Source organism: Megalobrama amblycephala, linkage group LG17, assembly GCF_018812025.1.
Source record: "Megalobrama amblycephala isolate DHTTF-2021 linkage group LG17, ASM1881202v1, whole genome shotgun sequence".
NCBI lineage: Eukaryota > Metazoa > Chordata > Actinopteri > Cypriniformes > Xenocyprididae > Megalobrama > Megalobrama amblycephala.
Window position 1 is genome coordinate 22,112,076 of NC_063060.1, and position 26,123 is coordinate 22,138,198.

The 26,123-nt window shown below is 36.6% G+C and overlaps 1 protein-coding gene across 8 annotated transcripts in view; it reads left to right on the forward strand.

The window, feature by feature from the left end:
- Window positions 1-26,123, forward strand: part of LOC125249942 (zinc finger protein 521) — a 121,421-nt gene that overhangs the window by 15,858 nt on the left and 79,440 nt on the right. For 7 of the 8 annotated variants that reach the window (XM_048162193.1, XM_048162194.1, XM_048162195.1 and 4 more), the window contains one exon: window positions 3,062-3,220. The exons of the other annotated variant lie outside the window; for it this stretch is intronic. Coding sequence is in view for 4 of the 7 variants with exons in the window: in XM_048162189.1 (XP_048018146.1) it covers window positions 3,062-3,220 (159 nt within the window). In the remaining 3 variants the exon portion in view is untranslated. The remainder of the gene's footprint in view (window positions 1-3,061; window positions 3,221-26,123) is intronic. 8 annotated transcript variants of the gene reach the window in all.

The following is a 26,123-nucleotide window of genomic DNA, read 5'->3' on the forward strand; positions in this document are numbered from 1 at the left end:
TGCCATCAGGCATGATCTTCTATCATCCAAACTGACTCAGTTCTCCATGCCCACCCCAATCTGTCAGTGCATCAATAGCTTTCTGACAAATAGGCAGCAGCTAGTTAGACTGGGAAAACTCACATCCAGGACTCACTATCAACACTGGTGCTCCTCAAGGTTGCGTCCTCTCCCCACTGCTCTTCTCCCTATACACAGATGACTGCACTGCAAAAGACCCCTCTGCCAAGCTTCTGAAGTTTGCAGACAACACCACAGTCATTGGCCTCATCCAGGATGATGATGAGTCTGCATACAGACAAGAGGCTGAGCAGCTTGCTGTCTGGTGCAGTCATTACAACCTAGAGCTGAACATGCTTAAAACAGTGGAGATGATAGTGGACTTTAGGAGGAACACCACAGCGCTCCCCCCAATTCACCATCATGAACAGCGCTGTTGCAGCAGTGGAGTCATTCAGGTACCTCTATCTCTCAGGACCTGAAGTGAGACACTCACATAGATTCTGTTGTGAAAAAGGCCCAGCAGAGGTTGTACTTACTTTACCAGCTGAGGAAGTTCAACCTGCCACTGGATCTGCTGACACAATACCACTCAGCCATCACTGAGTTTGTCCTGTGTTCATCTATAACTGTCTGGTTAGGTTCAGCCATGAAATCAGACATCAGGAGACTACAACGTACAGTCCGGACTGCTGAAAGGATTATTGGTGCCCCCCTGCCCACTCTCCAGGACCTATACTATTCCAGAGTGAGGAAAACGGCAGGTATAATCATCACAGACTCCACTCACCCCGACCACAACCTCTTAAAACTGTTGCAGTCTCTATGGCACCTCAGATCACAAGGCAGAAGAACAGCTTCTTCCCACAGTCTATATTTACTTTATGAACAGTTAAATGCCTCCCAATGCATATACCAGCAAGTGCAATATCTTTGTAAATTAATTCAGTCCCATTTATTCACATTATTATTTAATCAATCAATCAATCAATCAATCAGTTGATTGATTGATTATTATTTACAATACTGTAAATACAGGTGCATCTCAATAAATAAGAATATCATGAAAACGTTTTTTTTTACTGTAATTTAATTCAAAAAGTAAAACTTAAATATATTCTAGATTTATTAGACAAAGTAAAATATTTCCATACTTTTTTGTTTTCATTTTGATGATTACAGCTTGCCGCTCATCAAATTAGTAAAATATTTAATTTCAAGTTCTATTAAATTACCATTCTCAGGGTATAAATGGATTTAGGTCAGTAATCCCAACAGCAGTCATTGGGAAGTCTGCTGACTCGACAGTTGTCCAGAAGACGATCATCAAGACCCTCTACAATGAGGGTAAGCCACAGAGGGTCATTGCTGAAAGAGCTGGCTGTTCACAGAGTGCTGTGCCAAAGCATATTCTTGGAAAGTTGACTGGAAGGAAAAAGTGTGGTAAGAAAAGGTGTACAAGTGAAAGGAATGACCGCAGGCTTGAGAAGATTGTCAGGCGAAGCCAATTTAAGAACTTAGGAGAGCTTCAAAAGGAGTGGACTGAAGCTGGAGTCAGTGCATCAAGAGCCACCACGCACAGACGTCTTCAGAAAATGGGCTACAACTGTCACATTCCACGTACCAAGCCACTTCTGAACCAAAGACAACGTCAGAAGCGTCTTACCTGGGCTAAGGAGAAAAACAAATGGACTGTTGCTCAGTGGTCCAAAGTCCTCTTTTCAGATCAAATCAAGGTCCCAGAATCTGGAGGAAGAGTGGAGAGGCACAGAAACCATGTTGCTTGAAGTCCAGTGTGAAGTTTCCACAGTCAGTGATGATTTGGGCTGCCATGTCATCTGCTGGTGTTGGTCCACTGTGTTTTCTGAAGTCCACAGTCAATGCAGCCATCTACCAGGAAATTTTAGAGCACTTCATGCTTCCTTCTGCGGACAAGCTTTATGGAGATGCTGATTTCATTTTTCCAGCAGGATTTGGCACCTGCCCGGGGTATTGTCAAGAGGAAGATGAGAGACACCAGACCCAACAATGCAGATGACCTGAAGGCCGCTATCAAAGCAACCTGGGCTTCCATTACACCTGAGCAGTGCCACAGGCTGATTGCCCCCATGCCATGCTGCATTGATGCAGTAATTCATGCAAAAGGAGGCCCAATCAAGTATTTAGTGCATAGAAATGAACATACTTTTCAGAAGCCTGACATTTCTGTTTAAAATATCCTTTTTTTATTGATCTTATGAAGTATTCTAATTTATTGAGATAGTGAATTGGTGGGTTTTGTTAAATGTGAGCCAAAATCATCACAATTAAAATAATCAAAGACTTAAAAGTACTTCAGTCTCTGTGCATTTAATTTATTTAATACACGAGTTCCACAATTTGAGTTGAATTACTGAAATAAATGAACTTTTCCACGACATTCTAATTGATTGAGATGCACCTGTATGTTCATAATCTGTAAATATGTTTATTCTGATTAAACCTATCCGTCTTTATACTTTTTATATATATAATATATGTGTAATGGAGTATTTAATACTTGCAAGCACACTTGGTAATAAAGCAATATTTGCATCAGGGTCCTGATCACCTCTTCTTGTTTATTTTGCGGCTGATAGTATATTATGTCTTACGTAATGGTCTATTCAGTTTCATTTCTAGAGGTCCACATCCTACAGAGTTTATTTCCAATCATGCTCTTAGAGCATAAATCTAATGTCAGCCAATCAAACACCAGCTTTGTGAACACCTCTTCCTACATTAAGTGCATTACTTCAACAAGAATGCATTGTTGTTGTCAAAGGCCAATCCATGACAATTTGTCCACCACAGTGGCTGGTGGATAAAATTACCTTCAATTGCCTGGTGGCCAGTGTTAATTTCCCACCATGGTCATACTTGCTAATAAAAAGAAATGCAAGTAATCAATACAATTACTGCTTGAGCAAAAAGATCTATATTATCTCTGATAATGCCTGCTTGTCTTCTGGGATAATGTGAGAACAGATCTTAAGCTAGGGGTCACCATTGATGACCATCTCTGGTGTGCTTGATCTCTCAGATCCAGACGCTGTTGCTGAGATTGAGTCAAAGGATGAAGGAAATGGCCATCTGAGGAGCCAGATCTGTCCCGAAGAGGAGGAAGAAGAGGAGGAAGAGCAGGTGTTTGAGCCCCTGAGCACTCTCATTCCACACAAGACTCATCAGTGTCACCTCACAGGTAAATAGGGACCACACTATATACATACATATACATCTGTAAATTAGACAAACACCATCACTTTAGGCTCTTTGGAATTGCTCGATGATAAGAGAAAGTGATAAGACAAAACTGTTTCTGCACAAATGTAAAAATTAATTGCACAAGCTCCTTTAGAATGTGCATTCTAAGTATACTGCACTGTGAACCACACACTGAGCGCCTATAAAAGTGAGCAGAGTTTGCTTTAAAATTTTTAACTTTTGCTAGCTAATAGCTGATAGTATTGTATTTAGCTAAACAAACAAAATATCATTCTATTTTATAATTTGAATACTAATTTATTAAGAAATACCTTGACATTTCTGCATTCAGCCAATGTGTAGGAATTAGTTGTAGATCCACTCAAAATAGAAACATGAAAGTGTACATGACCACAATCAGTTTAACACTATGTTAGATGATGCTCAGATCTGGCTCATATCTACCATGTTCAGACGTTGCAGCAGATGTTGCTTCATTATTAGTTTTTGTTTCTTTTCTGTAGTATGAATTCACATGGAATATGTCTTCTTCTTAGGTGAATTTGTTTATCCGGCTGCAGTTTGCAAACACCAGCGTTGCAATGAATATTAAATAAAAAATAACTCCTCTGTGAAAATTTACATAAACATATGAGAATCCTATATTTCTCCAAATTGCACTTTTAAATAAAAGCCTAATTCAGACTCTTTTAAGTTTAAAGTATTAATATACATAAACCATTTTAAGTTGTGCTGTGCCTAGTTTGGAGATTAGGTTTCTATATGTCATTACTATTCAGTCTTACTGAGAATGTATTCATGGAGAATTGATCGTGTTTCTTGGCAAAAAGTGTCTTACAAAAACTAAACAGTATATTGTTATAAATGAAAGAGTAGTGCATAATTTTTACATATTTGAAGCAAAAATCAGTCTACGACCTTCAATACCCAAAAGTCTTGTGAACACAGATTTAATATACTTTTATTGGCCTTATATCAGTGACTTAAGTTTTTTGTTTTTTCAGTAACCACGCATAAACGTTATTCCTTCAAAAACACAAACATGTACACACATGTTCCTCACATATTATGGTAGCCTAGTTTGTGCTGAATACAGTGTAATGACACTTGTGTCATTAATATGTTTATGAACAACTGAAAAAAGCACAAATGTCAGGGCATGTCAAAACTTCTCCAGGCCCCAAATCAGCCTCAGACTCCAGAGGGTTAATTGTACAGTGCTTGAGATGATGGTTTAAATGAGTTCCCTGTGGAGTCCAAAAAGTAGAATGTAATAGTCATTTGGGAATGTTGCATATATGAAGAAGAGCAGAGAAGTATGCAGGTGAAAACCGGTTTAGAAGTAGATCAGTGTGAATGATTAAATAAGTTGCTGCTTCAAATGTGTTACAGCCATGTCACAATGAGGAGCTTGCATTCACTACTTTTATTTTCACAGATTAAATTCAGCTCAAAATACCAGAGAGATCATTTATTATACCATGTTGTAAATACCCATTTTTGAGTGGAAGGAAAAGCATGTTTTCGTGCATGTATCTTTAAATGCAAATGTGCTGCTGCTCCCCACCCCACTTTTTTCCAGAAGAGGGTGGAGCCTATACAACTTGTGTCTTGGATACTCTGCCAAAAACTAAAAAAAACATTTGTTTGTTTTTGATTATCATCTGTATTGTAGCCACGGTCACGTGACATTGCAGTTCTTTGCCATCATGAAAGTATTTGCATGCATTTTAAAGCCAGTTTAAACAGTTTAAACTTCTGATATATGGTTTTCTGTGCGCACACATCCAAAGTACCTGCACAGAAAGCTAGCTTTCAACTAATTTTCTCTTATTGCATTTAAACTGTCAAATACACAAGTTTATGTTAAAAACACACAAAGTTCACAAACACAGTCAGTTATGTCTGTGAACGTAAACAGCAGGGAAAGAAGTCGCTTTACAGCAGCATTATATACAGTACCTGCTGCTGAATATGCTGTAAATATGAATCAAACAGCAAAAGAAAAGCAGAAAATCACTCACTGCTCTTGATTAAATAACTTTAGTTGTTTTAATAAGAATACATTTCTTACTTGAATGCTACTGTTAAATGCTCTGGCGAGGAGGATAAGCATGGCAGACTGTGTACAGCAGTGTTAATTTTGTTAACGAAAACTGACGAAAAATGTTCGTTGACCACCTTTTTTTCCATGACTAAGACTAGACGATGAGAGACGACACCAGTGTCATTTAACGATAACTGTGACTAAATCAACACATGCAATATCGTTGACGGAAAAAAGACGAGACTGAAATGTGGCTAAAAGACTAAAAACTTGACACGTTTTGAACTTGTTTTGAAATCACGTTTTGTTTTTGTCGAATAAAGGAGACAAGACATTACAGACTGTTTTTATGAGCGTTCATGCTTATGGTTGCCAGATTTCCAGAATTTAAACCCCCAGTCAGAGCTTTTCTGTTAAAAAAAACATGTTTTACTTAATCTTTGCAATCTGGCAACCACACATGCGCTCTCTCTCTCTCTACACTGAGGAAGAAGCGCAGATGATCTGAAAACATAGACAAGTAAGTTGGAGTTCAGCGATCTTCATTTGAGATTTTCTACTTAAATTAAAGCATCATTCAGTTGGTCTATATTGTGCTGCTCGTTTGCTGACTAAATCTACGACCAAAGTGTAGGCTGATATCCAGCAGTCGCTCTCAAACTGACATAAGTTACGCAAAGAAAAAAGTGGGTGGATTTTTGCCATTATAGGCTTGTTGTTTACACACACTGTGGACACACACTGATTTTTGCTCAATAGGTCCCCTTTAAAGTGTAACTGCCGATTTTCAACCTGATTTGTATTGTTATAATGCCGGTAGTATATGTAAAAATTGAACAAGGTTTACTCATTCTCTGTGTTACCTTGACCAAGAAAATCACATTTATTTGTCTTTTTTGTAGTTTTTACGAAAGCCTTGGAGACTTTTGACAGCTCCAGGGCTTTCGTGCAAACTACAGATTATACTTCTGCATTTTTGTATCCCTGCCCACTGACAGTCAGATAGACTCATAATCATATTTACAGATAGTTATTGTAATGGTAGGTTTATCACTGAAAATCAAACTATGCTTACTCTTTAAACAGCATTATATTAAAAATGGAACACTGGCAGCTTTGTTACCTGTACATGATTGTGTTTTCTTACCTGGTTCATTAAATTATTTGTTCATGAAATGAACTATACTTGTCTCACTGTATTTTGTTTAAGGGCTGTCAGTTGATTAAATAATAATGAATTAATCACACCGATAATTGTGATTAAAATGCTTACATTCAAATTTCATCATATATATTTTACCACATTAAATCTCTTAATTAGTATGGAAACAACATAAAGTCAGTATTTTAAATACTTGATATTTTAAATGTTTGTTTAATGACATCTACCAAGTACTATGAATGAAGGCCAGTATCACTGATACCAATACTGATACTTATTATTACAGTATTATTGAAAATACAGACCTAAACTGCTTTCTTTCTTTATTTAGCAATTCAGTTATTTATCAGTTTATTAACAATTGCAGAAAATGTAAAACATCATTAAAAACTTACTTTAATTTAAGTTCATTTAGGTCTTAATTTAAGTTTAATTGTCTATAGATGTGCTTTAGCCAGATGGTGCTTGCAATGTGCAAACGTCCTACATATGGGACTCAGGACTCACATGGCGTAATTGTTTTAATGTGTTAAACAACAAACATTAAAGAGGTGTTTGATTATGATTTCACTTTTTTTAACTTTAGTTAGTGTGTAATGTTGCTATTAGAGCATGAACAACATCTGCAAAGTTACGACGCTCAAAGTTCAATGCAAAGGGAGATTTTCTTTTAAAGAATTCGCTGTTTAAGGACTACAACAAATGGCTGGTAGGGACTACAACGGGCTTCTTCCTGGGTTAGTGACATCACTAACCCTAAAATTAACATAAACCCTGCATCCGAGAACACGCAACAAAGGCGGTGAGCCCATGTTGGGCTGCTTTAGACAAGAGGTAGAGTTGTTGTAGTAGAGTGTTGTTGCCATTCCATCATTTTACGCTGGACTGCTTCAAAAATGAGGGTCAATTCAGTGCTGGATTTGCACAACATCAATTTATCCACTAACCATTCAGAAATGTCCAGTTGCATTCTGAAAGTTGTAACTTCTCCCTGAACCTCTCCATCAGTGTCTGACTCTGGTTTGAACAATGTAAGGCTGAACACCGTTACTGACAATCGTCATTTTGGCTGCGTAAGATTCTCCAGCTTTGTTGTTGTTGAGCAACTGAAGTGTGAGCTGTTAAAGCTGTGCCCTCTTTTGGAAAGTTGGCCGGGAGCAGCAGCTCATTTGCATTTAAAGGGACAAACACAAAAACTGCTCTCACCCAAATAGGGGCAAATTTGACAAGTAATAATAAACGTTCTGTCAGGACCACTGTCGTCAAAGATGACTTGCAGTTAACATACAGTTTGGATTGGTGTGGATTCTTTATCATCTTCTTGATATCCTTCCCCTTTGTGTGATGAGTGCAGATCTCGTGTTTCAGGTCACATGTTTCAGGTTATTTCCAAATCGAGCAGTTTATAATCAATGCGGTGAATTAGTGTGTTCGTTCAAGAACATGAAGTGAAATCTGTGTCAATTCACTAAATTCCGGATTACACAATTCATAGTGGTCTCGCCCGCCAAATTCGCCATTTAATTAGCTCCTGAGCAATGCGATAAAGCTGCTGATAATACTTGAGGGACCTTATATATACGAATGTGGTGATAGGCTTTGTATTCCTATAGGTCAATGTGAATCCGCTGAGTGTCACCTGATGCGAGCTTGACTAATGTCAAGAACTAACGCTATACGCTTGATACGCTTGGTATTTTTAGCTGAAACTTCACAGACATATTCTGGGAACACCAGATACTCATATTACATCTTGTAAAAGGGGTATTATATTTATTATATTGCCAGCAAGAGCTTTATCATGAGGTCAAGGTTTGGCTGGTTAACATGGTGTAGTTAGCCCAGCTAGTACAGTACATGCAGTGACTACATTCATGGGCCAAAAGTATCCTTCTCCATTGAGGACTAGTGAAGGTCTTGAGACTGTGCACGGTCTAGTGCTACCATCAGCCAGTCTGCATTGTCATGATGTCATTTTGCTGTGGCTGCAGAGTTATTAGACATATGACATTAGTGGCTCAGGTGACTGGCTCAAAACCTTGTCTGCCCAGAACTGATTGCCCATGAGCACAGATGGAAGCAAGCAGGTTGTGTATTTCTGAGAAGGCCTGATCCAGGTGAGGTGATTGCAAATGCTTACAAATAGCTTTCTCCAGGTAACCCTGGTGTTTTTTGTGGGGAAAACAATACAATAAAATATTTGTTGTATTCCTCATATCTCAGATAGTATATATTTAATATGGTGCAGGGAACACTGACCGAAAGAGATTTTCCAACAAAAAAAAAAACGATTTTCACACGAGAAAAAGGCACAAAGAGAGAGGCAGTAAGAGATGTCACGTGTCACCTCGATCAATGGCTGCCGTCGTCTCAGCCTGGTCCAGAGCAGCTTTAACACCTCTCTGTGCACTTAAGACATGACCACCGCATTGCGTTATGGGAATGGGCCGATGGATCCACCCGTGTCCCTGATGTGATTGGACTATTGATCGTGCTAATGCAAAACTGCAGAAGCAGAGAGATGGAGGGAGAGAGACAGCTATAGGAATGTCTCCCACAGGACCTGCTGTCTTCCACAGGAATGGTAAAGGAAGAATATCTGCACCCCCCCTCCAACATTCCTCATACTAACCCCCCAACCTGGCTGGCTGTTTTCCCGCCGCAGGGGTGCTGCAAATGCTTGTGCGGGGCTGAAGCGCTGCATCTCTGGGGAGGGTGTCTTTCTGCCGGGGTAGAATAGTAGGAAAGCTCCCCAGAGGGGAGTGGGAGAGGAATGTTTACCTCTTAAAGCTCTCAGCATCGGTGGGTTCTGGCTCCGGCCCGACTGAGGATTGAGTTTCTGTGGCTGGTTTCAGCATCCTGTCGGTTCAGCCGCTGCTGTCCTCAGGGAGGCTGGAAATGCAACAGCTGTCCATCTCCACATAAACGCTCAGTGATACAGCTCCTCAAGGTCACCATCATAGGCATTTAACAGATACTTCTTTGTGTAAATTGTTACAAGGCACACTTATCCAGTTAAATGGAGAAAAAAATATTTTACTGGATTGATCATATGCTGTGTTCATGCCATGTTGTAATTATAGTATATGAGATGACAACACATGATGCTCTGCTCGGAGCTGTTCATGTCCTTGGACTCAGAATTATGCGTGTCTATATCAACACCAATATGAATCTGCATTGGTCAGGTGGTACAGCGGTCACATGATACAAGTCGGATCTCTCAGAAAATTCAGAGGTTAATTATGAGTTCTACAAGGACATGAACACTTTCTACATGTCAGAATCTCATAATTATGGTTATAATTATGGCCATATTGCTATTCCCAACCAACAGAGGGCATCATTGATTGACAGCTAAAACCTTGACCTAAATCACCTGATTTGCAGCTTATCAGTTGCATAAGATTAGATTTTAGGATATTTGTATGTAAATTAATTGTTACTTTGTAGGTTATCTGTAATGTTTATGGTCTTTTCAGGCAGGATAATATATATATATATATATATACCGTAATTTTTACAAATACTACTTCTTGTACCACGAACTGTAGTTTTAATAGTTTTTTAGGCGAGAATGTAGTTGTTTAGACCTGAAATATGTGACTCATATTTAATAACAGCGCCTATTTTACCATTTGTTTTGACGTTTTCGGAGATGCGAGCTCGAGTGGGTCAGTGGCCGTTCAGTGCTTCTGTAACCGCCGAGAACAGCTTCATCTCGGCCAATGCCTCGGGGATTTGCCGCTGGCTCTTATAGTGGTTAAACATGAGACATAATTCAATTTGAGTACATAGAACGGGCAATCTTTGGTCTTATTAATCTATTATTTGTTCCAGAGCAAGTCGAATTGTGCTATATTAAATTTGATAATAATAAACGTTACGTTACATCCTTATATAGCACATTGGCTACAACTAGACGGGACATATCAGACTCTTCTCCGCTCTTCAAATACGTAAAACATTAAACTTTATAAACATATGTATTTTTGAGTAAAGAAAACGCTTTACAATTTTTTTTCAACAGATCTTTATTTACCTTTGCATTGCACAGAGGAGATGTCCAAACTGCGTGCGCACTTTATTCAGGAGGTGAGGCAGATTAATGAGGCTTGATTGACAGTTTGAGGATCCAATGGAGTTAGGAGGTTTTGTCACAAGCTCTTTAAAATCCTTTTCATTCGTTAAATATTTGTAAAACCCACATACAAGCGTAAATGGTGACCTAATTTTTTACTAGTGCTTTATGTTTGACTGAACTGTACAGTTGTGCTTATTTGTTGTTCTAAATATTATTGTTAATAAATATGATTTTATATAAAGATGTCCATTAAGTAATATGGATTGAGTGAACATTACATTAATACGCCATTAGATGGCGGCAACACTTTACAGGAGAATGAGTCAGCGAAGCACAAGAGACTTTTAAATTGAAAGGAACTTTTGCAAAAGGAAGTTGTTTTAGCGCTGTGGTGTAATGGATGTTACGGAAAAGGACAAATACAAAGATCGCTTTCCTCAGCGGACATTCAAACGGACTTGTATAAAGGATATAATATTATAGACATCGACTTGAAGAATGAATGTAATGCAATATACCAGACACAGGTAATAACCTACTCTCTCTCTCTCTCTCTCTCTCTCTCTCTCGCTCTCACTCTCTCTAATACTGTACAAAATTCAATGTGTTTCAATGGCGCGACTCAACGTTCCTTCGTTAATAGTTCTGAAGTGACGTTTTAGAATTAGTAACGGAGGCTTGGTCCAACTGTCGAATTGAGATTTGAATCCGTGGCGGAAGGAAGTAGTGCTGCACAAAAGAGGGTTTTAAAGACACTCCGTTGTTGTTCTTATTTATTTACACACTCGTGCCGTCGAACTGTTGTATAAACGCAATATCACACTCGTAGCCGTGCGATATGGCTGTATATCAGCACGCTGTGATTGAATCGACGAATCACAGCGTGCTGATATACAGCCATATCGCACAGCTACGAGTGTGATATTGCTCATATATATATATATATATATATATATATATATATATATATATATATATATATATATATATATATATATATCTGCAAGCAACTATAAGCAATAAATAAAATATATTTATAATATAATAAGAAATATAGCTGCAAGCAGCGATGATGGGCCCAAGCCCTGGCGCCACACCGGTAGCTTCAGGGCAACTGTGCATGACAGGCAATATGCATTTAAAGCAGTTAAATGTAAAAAGACTGTGTAAGAACAGTACTACAAATAAAATGGTTATATGTCTTTATTTTGATATCTAAATTAAGATATTTCTTATCCTGTAATGCAGGCAACTGCAGACAGCAATGAAATGGTTAAGCTCTAAAGGCCCTATTTTAACGATCTGAGCGTATGGTCTGAAGCACATGGCACAGGTTCATTTAGGGCATAGTTTAACGATGGGAAAAATGGTCGGCGCGCCAGGCTCACCCTCAATCGGTAATGTGCAATAAACCAATCGGAGTCTCATCTCCCATTTCCTTTAAAAGCCAGGTGCACTGCACCATGGTGGATTTGCTATTTACATGTGGGATTTGCAAGCAGAAAGAGTGAATGCTTCTCCAGAGAGAACTTTTTATTTTTAATATTTAAAAATTTTTGTGTGCTGCTGCGTGTCCCTGCGTGTGTAACAAGCTGAGTGTATGCACATTGTCAATGGCGCAGTCGTTTTCAGTTGCCTCAAAATAGCAATGCGCTAACAATGCTCCTGACCACACCTCATTTTCAGAACAACTTTGGAGCTGTAGTTAAAAATTCAGAACTTGATTAAAAAAAAATCCACATTCAAACAAAAATATTTGACTTCCTGTTGGTCAGAGCTAATGACTGTTCGGTTCAATGAGATTATATATATATATATATATATATATATATATATATACACACACACATACATACAGAGTTTGGTGACTGTAGGTAAAGCTAATCCCCAACTTTAGTCAAAAGCTTGCGCCATAGCCCCCCTCCTCCATGCCCATTTGTAAGGCTTTGCCCATGTCTTCTGGCTGACAACTATGTGTATGTCGAGTTTCATGCAATTTGAATGACTTGGACTCACAATAGTCACATCCATGTGATCAGCCTCCTACAAAGAGGAATGTACAGTACAGGAAGACTTAAGATACAAAAATGGTGACTTGTTAGGAAATGTTTTCTCATTAAAACTAGATAACTTCTTACTGATTCAATAAAATGTCTGGGAATAGCAATATGGCTGTGCGGTGACTTATGACGTCATAAACCATCCAGTTCTCTATTACAGATCAGTGGCTTAGACCTAGATTAGATTATCTAAAAATTCTTCCATTCTAAACTTTTTAATTAAACATTGTTTAAAAAAATAATCAATTACATTTAAAAATGCGCACACACACACAAAAAAAAAACTTAAAGTCCACCTGAAGTTCCTGGAAAGTGAAGCGTTATTCAATGTGTTGACATAATTTCCACTGAAACAGAAAGACAGGGTGGGACATATTGAGCAGCTCCTCCCCTTTATTGAAAATAGCCAATAACATTAAATTTATATCACACCTCGGCCAGAGCTGTTGAGCTCGGTAAAGCTGCATTTGACAGCTTATGACAGACACAGTCGAATAGATTCTCCCTTTAGATTTATTATGAAACTATTACTAAAGTAAAATGGTGATCATAATCATGCTGAGGATGTGTGGTTTGAAAAGTGTGTAATTTATGTTGTTGCATGGCACCGGTGTTATTTCTTCTACTCCTCAGTGCTGTTTCTAATGCAGAGTCTGTCTAACCATTTCTCCTAATCTCCTGCATATCGCTTTAAAATATAGCATTCTGTGTGGAATTCAAATGGGTCCAATATGTGTTTTGTGGTCTGTGCTGAAGTGAAGCTGAAGTGCAGAATGATGTCATCAAAATAGTTGATCCATATTGGTGGAAGTGAGAGACTGTAAGTTTTGAATGCTTATATCTTATACAGTAAATGTGAATTTTGTCATTGTTTTGGAGGCAGCACACTAGCTTATAGATAACCTTAAGGCTAACATATTCATACTAAAGCCAAGAAACTTCAATTCAACTTTCAAGGGGTCATAAACTGCATTGTTTTATTGTTTTATAATGTTTCCTGGTGTGCACTTATGACGTTAGTATGCTTTTTACATTAAAAATGGTCATAATTTAGAAATAAAAGGCATTTTTGCTACCCTGATTTTAGCCCTGTTTTAAGGGGCATGTCTGCTGTGAGACTTCAGTGTAAACGCCCACTGCTGTGATTGGCTGACATCTTTCCATTTAAAAATAGCCAAGTATTACTCTCTCTTTTTAGCATGTTTTTACTATTACAGCTCTCAAGGTTAACTAATCGTGAAAAGTGCTGCATTACATTTAGCTTGATGGCATTATATTTAGATTGTGGCACGAAAGGTTGCAGTAATAAACAGACAAGTTGAGTGCATGAAAGCAGTGATCTCGTCATTGCAACTCAATTTCTGCACACTAACGAATGCTTTTGTCGTAACTAACATGGAAACACGATATAACTAAGAGATTTGTTGAATAAAATGGGAGTTTTGGTGCGTGTTCAGAATAAACTTGATAAACTTGCGCTGTTTGATTGACAGCTCCAGCGATTGTAAAGGGAGATTTCTTTGATTGCTTTCTTTATATAATTTAATCACTGTTTAAATAAAAGATTATCTCCAACAGTGTGTAATGTTAGCTTTAGCCACGGAGCAAAACCTCAAACTCATTCAGAATCAAATGTAAACATCCAAATAAATACAATACTCACATAATCCTGCAGTATGCATGACGAACACTTTGTAAAGATCCATTTTGAGGGTTATATTAGCTGTGTAAACTTTGTTTATGCACTGTTTAAGGCAAGCGCAAGCTCCGGGGGCGGAGATCGTGAGCATTTAAAGGGGCCGCAGCATGAATCGGCGCATTTCTAATGATGCCCCAAAATAGGCAGTTAAAAAAATTAATTAAAAAAAATCTATGGGGTATTTTGAGCTGAAACTTCACAGACACATTCAGGGGACACCTTAGACTTATATTACATCTTGTAAAAAAAACGTTCGATGGCACCTTTAACTTTAGTTAGTGTGTAATGTTTCTGCTTGAGCATAAACAGTATCTGCAAAGTTACAGCGCTGAAAGTTCAATGCAAAAGGAGATATTTTCTTTTAAAGAATTCTCTGTTTAAGGACTACAACAAATGGCTGGTAGGGACTACAATAAGATTCTTCCTGGGTTGGTGACATCACTAACCCTAGAATTTACATAAACCCTGTCATTATAGCAAGATGACAATGACAATGACAAGTTATAAGTTATATTTTCAATTTGAAAAATAACTTTTATATTGATGGATTAATTTCATTTTGAAAAAAAAAAAAAAAAAAAAAAAAATGTCTCATGGATTTATTGCATTTTGGGAAAAAAAATAATCCTTTTTTATAATAAACCTTTTAAAATCAAAATGTAGATTTGAATTTTTAATGTTTTTATAACCAAAAGATGTTATGTGAAAGTTTGAAACAGAAAATAGTGATTTTCATCTTGCCACTTTCTTGGTAAAGAAAATACCTTTTTACTCAAATTAATCAAAATGGAGTTATTGCGTTTTGGAACCAAACTCTTCATATATTCTCTGGCTCTGTAAGCATCTTACAATAGTTCCCACAAGAGCGATGTATAGATTATTATGACGGAATATGCTAATCAATGACTTTAAGATGGTTAACTCCACATCATCTACATAAATTCATCAACTAACCGTTCAGAAACGTCCTGTTGCATTCAAAATGTTGTCGCTACTTCTTGAGTGTCTCCATCATTGTCCGACTCCATTTTGTACATAAAAGGCTGAACAGTTTCTCATATTTTCAGTGAATCTTCATCTGCAGAGACGCTGCCAAGTGCTAACACAAGCTCCTGAAACTCCGCCCCCTTTTGAGAGCAGCAGCTCATTTGCATTTAAAGGGACACACACAAAACTGCCAGTTTTTACTCACCCTCAAAAAGTGACAAATTTAACTTGGTATAAAAAATTATCTTTAGGGTATTTTGAGCTAAAACGTCATCTACACACTCTGGGGACATCAGAGACTTATTTTATCTTGTAAAAGTGGCATTATACCACTCCTTTAAGCACTGGTTTGATTTACTGACACATAGACATGACACAAGAATATCTGACTGTACATGAATTATTACATATCAGATCAGGCATTAGAATTAACACAGTTACTTACATGTTGTTGCATTACTGTCGAGTCCATATTGTAAAAGTCTGTTTGCAAAGCCTGCCCCAAAATGCAATTGATCTAAATACCTAATACTAATAAATAAAGCTCAACTGAGACATTCACACTGTTGAAAATAAATAACCATATTCCTAGCGTAAGGATCCTTTGGAAGGTAATGCTATTTTTGTCCTGTTGTATTGCTATTTTCTCCGCCTCATCTCAATAACACACCAGTGGGCGAGGCTAACGTTGCAATGATGAAGTAGGCATTGATTTCTTCAGCGGAGGCGGCGTTTCACCTATCATTCCAGGATCAATCGTTCAATGGGCCTGGTGTCAATAAAAGCTTTTATTGGACTAACAAGGAAGTTTTCAGTTCTGAAACTTACAGGATATTCTTATGGTATGATGACCTCTTATATATCAAAAGCTCAAGGAAAAGATGATTTCTCAATTCATGACCCTTTTAAGCTTGTCTGCGTGACATAACTTTCGTCATCAGGAGGGTCCGCGCATGGTGCACGAACAACAGCGGTGAACAAAGGTGAATTTTGAGACAGAAGAGTCCACTAGGTGGCAATACAGTTTTTCAATGCAGTTGTGATGTACTGTGCAGTAGATGAAGAAGAGTGTGGAAAGAGCGATACAAAACAACACAAAGCAGCAAATCATTCTCCATCGTTTTTGCTTTGGTTCTTGTTCTAAACTTTGCATGCAATGGCGGATCCACTACTTCTCTACATACTTCCGCTACTTTTGTTCTATCCTTGCGAGGGAATGTCCTGTAATTGACACAAATCGGTGCTGCCCTCTGACATCTTGTAGAGTAGATAAAAAATTGTGCTGTGTGTTGAACTCATCCACCCCTGCTCATCTGTGGTTGAGTGTACTTTTAAAGCTGTGTGAAAACAACTGTGCGTGAGACGAAGTGGAACCCGGGCCTTTAGCAGGCACTATTCACTGCTCTCCTCCCATTATCTTTTGAGAGTGAAAACATACATTTAGGGTCTAAAACAGAACACTTAAGTAAGGTTTGGGAAATTTTAAAATGTATAATGGATCTGATGAAGCCACAGGCTGAGGATCCATTTGCGAGAGGTTTTATCGATAAAAGGTAATGTGGTATGGTGGCATATGAAGTACTCAAATCTTGTACTTGAATTTAAGTGCAGACACTCCAGTATTACTCCAGTAAAAGGGTGAGTACTCCTTTTACATGTCTACTTACTTTTAAATGTAGATACTGATCTAAAGGGCTAAACTTTCTTTCAATCAATTGATATGCTTCTTCCTAGTGCTTAAATGCCTGTTTAAGAAGAGAGGAGTCTAATGTCACAGGCAGACAGAGAGCTTAAATAGATTAGAGCTCAGTCTGGCATTATGAGTAATCAGCTAGCCAGCAGTAAGAAAGATAGTGGATGTACACATTAAATATGCATGATTGCATTTGCAAATATTTTGTTAGGAAAATATTTCATATTTTTATTAAAAGATTTTATCAAATCTTTATCAAAATATCAAATCAATTAAAATGTGCATGTATGTTGATGACAACATACTGTATAAAAAGTGTTAATTTATAAACTTAAGAATAAATTGAAAACCTAGTAGTTTTATTTCACTTTAAAACTATTACAAGAGCAGAGATGATGCACTATGCACTAATTTGTTTACTTATGAGTGAGAATTGTTAGTATTAACTACACTGTACAGTCAGTGACACATATGTGGACATACAGTTATTGTAAATTCAAAGTAAAGAATCACTTTCTTGAAATCTAATTATTTACAAAATAAATTGTATAATTTCTATGTGGAATTAATTACTATTTAGTAAATTAAACAGAAAAAAAAAATAATGAATTCAAAAGAACAATAGAAAAAGTACTTGTTTGATGCAGTCGCTCCTTGTTCTTGCTGATTAACAGGTGAGCCATGCATTGCTGGTCACCAGTATAAGGTATGTTTTGCATGCTGGAAACAGCTTGGAATTCTGGTTTGCTGGTGGCAAAAGGATTATTTAACTTTTGAGTGCTGGTATCATCCCAGCAAAACCACAACAAAAGTCATGTATGTGGTACATATCACATTTCTTGTTTACTTGTACACAGCAAAGTCCTCAGTGTTAAACAAACACTGCTCAGTTTTCATATACTGTAGTCCCAATCTATAGAGTAAAAGTAATACTGAAGTAGTGTTGCAGTTAGTGAAATAAAGTAGGTTCACACAAATGATGATTGGCCATTAGTAACAACACCTGCAGTTAACAAGCAAAATCACTGAAGTTAAAGGTGCCATCAAATGTTTTTTTACAAGATGTAATATAAGTCTAAGGTGTCCCCTGAATGTGTCTGTGAAGTTGCAGCTCAAAATACCCCATAGATTTTTTTTAAATAAATTTTTTAACTGCCTATTTTGAGGCATAATTAGAAATGCGCCGATTCAGGCTGCGGCCCCTTTAATTGTTCGCGCTCTCCGCCCCCTCCCGAGCTCTCGACTCTATCATTGCATAAACAAAGTTCACACAGCTAATATAACCCTCAAAATGGATCTTTACAAAGTGTTCGTCATGCAGCATGTCTAATAGCGTAAGTATGGTATTTATTTTGATGTTTACATTTGATTCTGAATGAGTTTGATAGTGCTCCGTGGCTAACGGCTAATGCTACACTGTTGGAGAGATTTATAAAGAATGAAGTTGTGTTTATGAATTATACAGACTGCAAGTGTTTAAAAATGAAAATAGCGACGGCTCTTGTCTTCGTGAATACAGTAAGAAACGATGGTAACTTTAAGCACATTTAACAGTACATTAGCAACATGCTAACGAAACATTTAGAAAGGCAATTTACAAATATCACTAAAAATATCTTGTTATCATGGATCATGTCAGTTATTATTGCTTCATCTGTCATTTTTCGCTGTTGTCCTTGCTTGCTTACCTAGTCTGATGATTCAGCTGTGCACAGATCCAGACGTTAATACTGGCTGCCCTTATGTTATGCCTCGATCATGAGCTGGCATATGCAAATATTGGGGGCTTACACCCCAACTGTTACGTAACAGTCGGTGTTATGTTGAGATTCGGCTTTTAAACAAATGAGATTTATATAAGGAGGAGGAAACAATGGTGTTTGAGACTCACTGTATGTCATTTCCATGTACTGAACTCTTGTTATTTAACTATGCCGAGGTAAATTCAATTTTCAATTCGATGGCACCTTTAAAAGGAACAAGAAATAAGAGAATAGACAAGCAGAACACAATAACAACAACTGACTCACAGCCACACAGCCTTAGATGAAATCAACTGCAAATGAAATCAATGATAAATCAGTGAACTCCAAAAACTAAATTAGCATTTTCACTTATTACAAATCAGTTTGGCTTTATTTCATTCATATGGTACATGTTCAAAAGTGGTTGAAATCTGTTTGAAGTCACCATTATGGTGATTAATGTTCCCTTTAGTTGGGCACTTGGACCTTGACTTTGGTTACATTAATTCTTTCAACAATTGTTGAAAGTACATGCTATCACTTGTCTAAAATATTTCATGCTCCTGACTGCAGTGACAAAACATTTACTCATATTTTGGAATCAGTGAATGACAGCTGGATTTTGTGTGAGATGTGAGCCAAATGAGCATGAAAGTCTTTAAAGGGGGGGTATCACACACAGTTTCTGCCAATCCCATGTTAATCTTTAGAGTAATATTGCATCCTTCATATCTCCGAAAAGTATTTAGTTTTATCATATTTATAAAAGAAAGATGCACTGTACCGAGTCTTTCCGAAAAAAGCCGAGCTCCTGAAGGCGTCTGCCGTGGACAGAGCTAAAGAATCATGAGCGCGTGCAGCTTTTGTGTAGAGATCGTCTTCTGCAAGCTGCAACATCAATATTAATAAAAAGGGAACAAAAACGTTTATGTTGTTTACATTTTATGCACTTGCATAAACAAATTTCCAACAAAACACAGACATCTGATACAGTTTTACTCACTGCCCATGATCTGTAAATCAAGCGCTGAACTGGGACTTGTTTACAAAGTATTCGTCACCGAAATCCCAGGAACAAACAAACATATGTGTGCAACTCCGTTGCTGCCGTTTAAAAACAAACTTCATCCTCTGTTTCCTTGACGCTGGGTTCTTTGGGAAGCTGAAAAGGTAATCTTTTCCTCACAACCAATAACACACTCCTTTGGTGACAGGAGCTGTGTCTCATTTTGGAGGCTGCGTCCTCTGGAGGACCGTAATAAAATTGACTGATATTCATTGTGAGGTGTAAAATACTGTAATTTCATTCTTACTTTGCAATCTAATGGTTATTTTTCTTAATTGAGACTGCCTCGATGATGTATGCAGCCATTCAAAGGGTGCAGCCCCTGAATTGGGACACAGCCATTGTTGAAAAATCTCTCGGCTTCCGTATCCCAAACGAAATGTGTTGATGAGCGGCTCTTGCTCTTGCTCTGGGTGGTGTGTGTGTGCATGCTTATCAGGGAGAAGAGCCTATACAAGGAATTCCACCTATTATGACGTGATACAGGCCATTCTCAAAAAAAAAAAAGGCGAGACTTGTCCACCACCGGAAGTTGTATTTTCGGCACAGAAATACTGTCATACGTCCAACTTGTGTTTTGAAACTTTGGCCATGTTTAGCATGAGAATGCAACTCTTTAACAGTGTAAAGAAGTCAGAATGCGTGAAATAGCATTACACCCCACTTTAAAAACAACAACTTTTAATTTTGAACTTTCATAATCAAGCTGTTATTAACTGCATTGAAACAAACTGTTTATGATTGTTTTTGTTTTGCAATGTTCAGAAGCTCTTTTTAACTGATTTTAACCGATTTGTGTATAGATCTTTTGAAACAGGACACATCCTCACAGCTCTCTGTACTCTTTACAACCTTTTACTGGTGTGTGCTTGCTCTCCATTCCATCTGTAGCTCTCATTGACACATTTTCTGAGCAGCTCATGTTTGATCTCTCCTCAGGACTATCACATGAGCAGATAACATCTCTCTGACAATAGCGCTGTAGTCTCGAATCAAAAAGCTCATATCAATGATAAAGCTACTCATTTGATTTCTTTTTTTTTTTTTTGAAGCGTGATCTCATGCATCATTGTCTTCTGAAAAAATGTCAAACCACAACATAACACATAATTTCATAAATGTAATTTCTGTCATGACACGTTGAGGAATCTTCTGCCACTGCTGTTTTATCAGTGTCACAAATTAATGAACTCGTCAATGAATTCATCATTTATCTTGTGCATGGCCGTGTTAGTTATGAATGTGTATCTGTACCGTGTGCACAGTCTCAGTGTTCAGTGCAGACCATGTTAAAGCCAAAGTGTCATTAGATATTCAAAGCAGCTACAGTCTCAGGAGACATATCTATTCCTCTTCCTCTCTCTCTCTGTTTCTCTCCTGAGCTTCACACTGCACATCCTATCCTGCTCAATATAAACTATTCATTGAGCTTTGTCTACTATCCACAGCTCTTCTCTGTAGAGATGCATATAAAGAAAAACAGCTGAGCTATCTTTTTATCTTTCTGAACTTAAGCCAATGGCTTAAGCCTACTTTGCTTTCTATTGGCTGCAACATACAGCAACTTTAAGAATCATCAAATGTGAAAGCAAAAATATATCAGTAAATTACAATCTTGTAAAACTCATAATTTTTACAAAGTTTATAGCATTAGTTAAATTTCTTGACCCATTGTATTATCAGACACGTCGCATTGGTCAATACATCATTTCATATTGCACTTTCATTGGCTGGTCATTGGACGTAGGATAGCATTAAACGCATTGTGCGATGATCATGCTCAATTTGACACTTTTAGAAAATTATTGCAGGCTATCTTTGGTCAAGACTGTGACAACAGCCGTCTTTGAACCTCTCTCGCTGTACGACATAGGACCATCGTTTAGGAGCCACGATCACAGAAATCACCATGATTGTTTCACGATGGCAATCAGCTGAAAATCATGCTTCCCAGGGTTTAGAGATTGGTGATTGGCTGTTTTATTATTAAGATGGGACTTACTTTACTAGAGCCGCCATTTTGGCTGTTCTAGTTTCTCCCATTAATTGTAATACCATTGTTCCATCTGTTCCGTCTCTGACTGCAATGTTTTTGCTGCACTGGAAATGTTAAGAGGATTGAATGAGTGAGAAGTGTCGTCCAGTGCAATATTAGTTGGATCACACTGTGAAAGTAGAATTAAAATAAAGAAGCTTAAACACAAACAATGAGAGATCTTGCCAAAGTTCTTATGATACAAATGGAACATTAGAACTACATAATCATATTTTAATTTTAATTAACGTTACAAACTGAGAACCAGTCCTGAGCTTTAGGTACTATAGGTTTTTGAGACTTAACTCACAGGCTGATTTTTCACATTATAATCGTACATCTGGATTGAATCAGTTTCAAAGTACGGCATGTACTGCATTTGATGAAGATCGTATGCCTTAATCATTAATAAAGTATGTACTGTAATCATGCATATGTGTAGTATGAAATATGAATACTACTTTATTTGCATTTTTTACCATTAGATAATTTTTTTTTGACTCTGATAAACACTCTGACTTAATGCTCATCAGATCAAAATTTACTGTTAAATAGTTTATACAGAAGATTGCAGTTCTTTATTATTTATTTAGTGACACAATTTACCACGCATGGAAATGTATTGGGAAAGACAAATTAATTAAAAATAAATAAATAAATAAAAAAGAATGAAAAAGAAAGAAATCATCTTGGCCTTCATTGAAAACACTCAAGTCTTAAGTTTTAAGTCTTAACACATGTCCTCAGATAGAGCAACCCCATTCTTAATCTAGAAATCCTCATGCATGTTTGCAGACACACAGCCTATACTCGACATTGTTGTTGAATGGTTCCTTGTCCCAGATATTTGTGCTCTCTTTGTGTTTGCTTGCACAGTTGGAAGCCATATTAAGTATTAAATGTTTATAAGTCTGTGTCTAGCCGAGGCTGAGCTGGTTTACTCTCTCTCCCTGTTTGGCATGCGATTGCAGATGTAGAAAACAACTGAATAACAGGGGTGTTCCACCAGTCTGTACAGAAAAATCCTGGAGGAATGTAAAAGACTGATGTCATGAAAAAAGTGAGATGGACCCTTTTTACATTACTGGGGTTCTCCAGAAGTAGAAGTCATTATAGTTGGGTGAACTTCTATATTAGTGAACGAGAGACAACAGCAAATGTAATTTTTGTTTTTGTATTCCCATTTTTTGTATTCCCAAACTGCAATAGCTTTTCTACAACATTCCAAAAAAGGTAAAAACATCGAGAGATTGATTACAGCAGTCAGAAGAGAGAATGATGTCAAATTTGCGTAGCACACTTGCAGCAGCATTCATTTTTATTTTTGTAATTCACTACCAAGGTAATATAACACAAAATATAGTGTTATAAATGTATATTAAATGTTTAAAAAAGAAATGAAAATATGAAAAACATTACTAGATTTGCGATGTTGATAACTGTGGAAACAAATCATCACAATCTGTGAAAAGAGTCCATAGAGAATCATCTACACCAGATTGTAGACTGTAAAATGTAATATTGATTCAGCTGAGATATCTATCCAGATAAGGTAAGCATTTAGCTAGCTAGCAGGAGTTATTTGGCAGCATATGAAAAACAGCACAACATTAGGAACAACAAGATCCTGCAGCTTTGTGTCTGGGTCCTTATCACCATGTCTGGGATTATTTTGCAGTAATGTTTGTCTGACTATGTATTCTCCCATACTTCAGTTTTAGGGACTATAGTTTCTTGTGCAAATATGCTAATGCATTTTCCTAATTAATTAAAACACACACACACACACACACACACACACACACACACAATGCAGACAAAATTAAAGGGTTAGTTCAGCAAAAAATGAAAATTCTGTCATTAATTACTCACCCTCATTTAATTCCAAACCCGTAAAACCTTTGTTTATTTTCGGAACACAAATGTAGATTTTTTTGATGAATCATTTTATTAAGCGACGACCTTTTATGCACAATTTTTTATGCACAGTTTCTTCTCTGATGCTGTTCACATGAACACCACGACGCATGCGGCCAATACTGAGCCGACGTTCTGACTAACAAACCGGAAGCACGGCATTGTGTTTACAACATGAGAAGCACAAAAAGTATATTCATTGCTTCATAACATTGAGGTTGAACCACTGTAGTCACATGGATCAGAAACCTCTCGGATTTCATCAAAAATATCTTAACCCTTTGTTGCACAAGCTATGAAAACCCCTTCTAATGCGCAACATGGGTCAAAAATGACCCGTATTAATTTCCTATGTAATTTCAATAACGGTTGAGTGTTTCTTTGCTGAATCTTTAAAAGAAATGTATTTTATCATTCATTTATTCCAGGTATTCCTTAAATATCTTGTTTTTGATTGTAAAAAATCATTATGTTCATTTTTTCTTTCTTACTTTATAAACAAACACAGTTTTTGTTTGTCTACATCAATTTTACACACATGGGTCAAAAATTACGCTTATTCATTTCCTATGGAATTTCAGTCATGACGGAGTGTTTCTTTGCTGAATCTTTGAAAGAAATGTATTTTATCATTAATTTATTCCAGGTATTCCTTAAATATCTTGTTTTTGATTGACAAAAATCATTATGTTCATTTTTTCTTTCTTACTTTATAAACAAACACAGTTTTTGTTTGTCTACATCAATTTTACACACATGGGTCAAAAATGACCCATATTCATTTCCTATGGCATTTCTTCGCTGAATCTTTGAAAGAAATGTATTTTATCATTTATTTATTCCAGGTATTCCTTAAATATCTTATTTTTATCTTTCTTTTTTCTTTTTTTTTTCATAAACAAACACAGGTTTTGTATTTCTACATCAATTTTACACACATGGGTCAAAAATGACCCATATAGAAACCTTTGCAAATTTTTGCAAGTAGGAACATATTTATATATATTTATATTTATAAGACAACTGTTCATCCGCCACACATTTCACCTCTCAACATGGCTGCTTTTGTATATTTGATGGATGAAAGTCATATTATATTTCATATAATAGGCTATATGTTATATTTCATAATTTGCATTTTTTGTCATAAACCAATGCTACTGGTCACCTTTTACATCTATCAGTGTTCCTGAAAAGTAACAGTTTTTAACAAGGTTTCTGTCCAGCAGTGAAAATATATAATAAGTGTATCGATCAACAGTGCTTTTGATTTTCTTTATCTAGAGTGTTAGTGGCTGGTCCTCAACAGAACTGAGGTGGATGATGACATCACTGTAAAAAAAGCTGAAAGTATACTTTGCACACAGTCAAACGCAATTTAAATGTGTATGTGCAGGTTGCACATACACAGTTACAGAAATCTGGCGGAAATTATAAAAAGTTACAAAAATCTGTATGCTGACCCTCACGTACGCATAAAAAGTGTACATTGGCCTTTAGAATGTTAATGACACACACATTCAAAAAAATTCATTCAAAAAGAAAGGAAAAATTAAAATAAGGATTTGGTTATTGAGTAATAGATGGAATAATGAATGATGAAATTAATTTATTGTAATATATGCAATATAGAAAATAACTCATTCAGGTCACTTTAGACCCATTTTGTATATGTCCAAAACTGTTACTTTTCAGGAACGCTGACAGACATAAAGGATGACAAATTGCATTGATTTATGACAAAAAATTAAAAATTATGAAATATATAGCCTAATATATTAAATATAATAAGACTTACATCCATCAAATATACAAAAGCAGCCTTGTTAAGATGTGAAATGTGTAGCAGATGAACAGTTGTCTGCAGTGAATATGTTTGTAAATATGTATGTTATGTACTTGCAAAAATTTGCAAATATTAAAAATTTCTATATGGGTCATTTTTGACCCATGTGTGTAAAATTGATGTAGAAACTGTGTTTATTTATAAAGTAAGAAAGAAAAAAATAAACATAATTATTTGTAGAAAATCAAAAACAAGACATTTAAGTAATACCTGAAATAAATAAATGATAAAATACATTTCTTTCAAAGATTCAGCAAAGAAACACTCAGTCATGACTGAAATTCCATAGGAAAATGTAGACAAACAAAAACTGTGTTTGTTTATAAAGTAAGAAAGGAAAAATGAACATAATGATTTTTTTACAATCAAAAACAAGATATTTAAGGAATACCTGGAATAAATGAATGATAAAATACATTTCTTTTAAAGATTCAGCAAAGAAACACTCAACCGTTATTAAAATTACATAGGAAATGAATACGGGTCATTTTTGACCCATGTTGCGCATTAGAAGGGTAGTGATACAAAAATGATTTTTA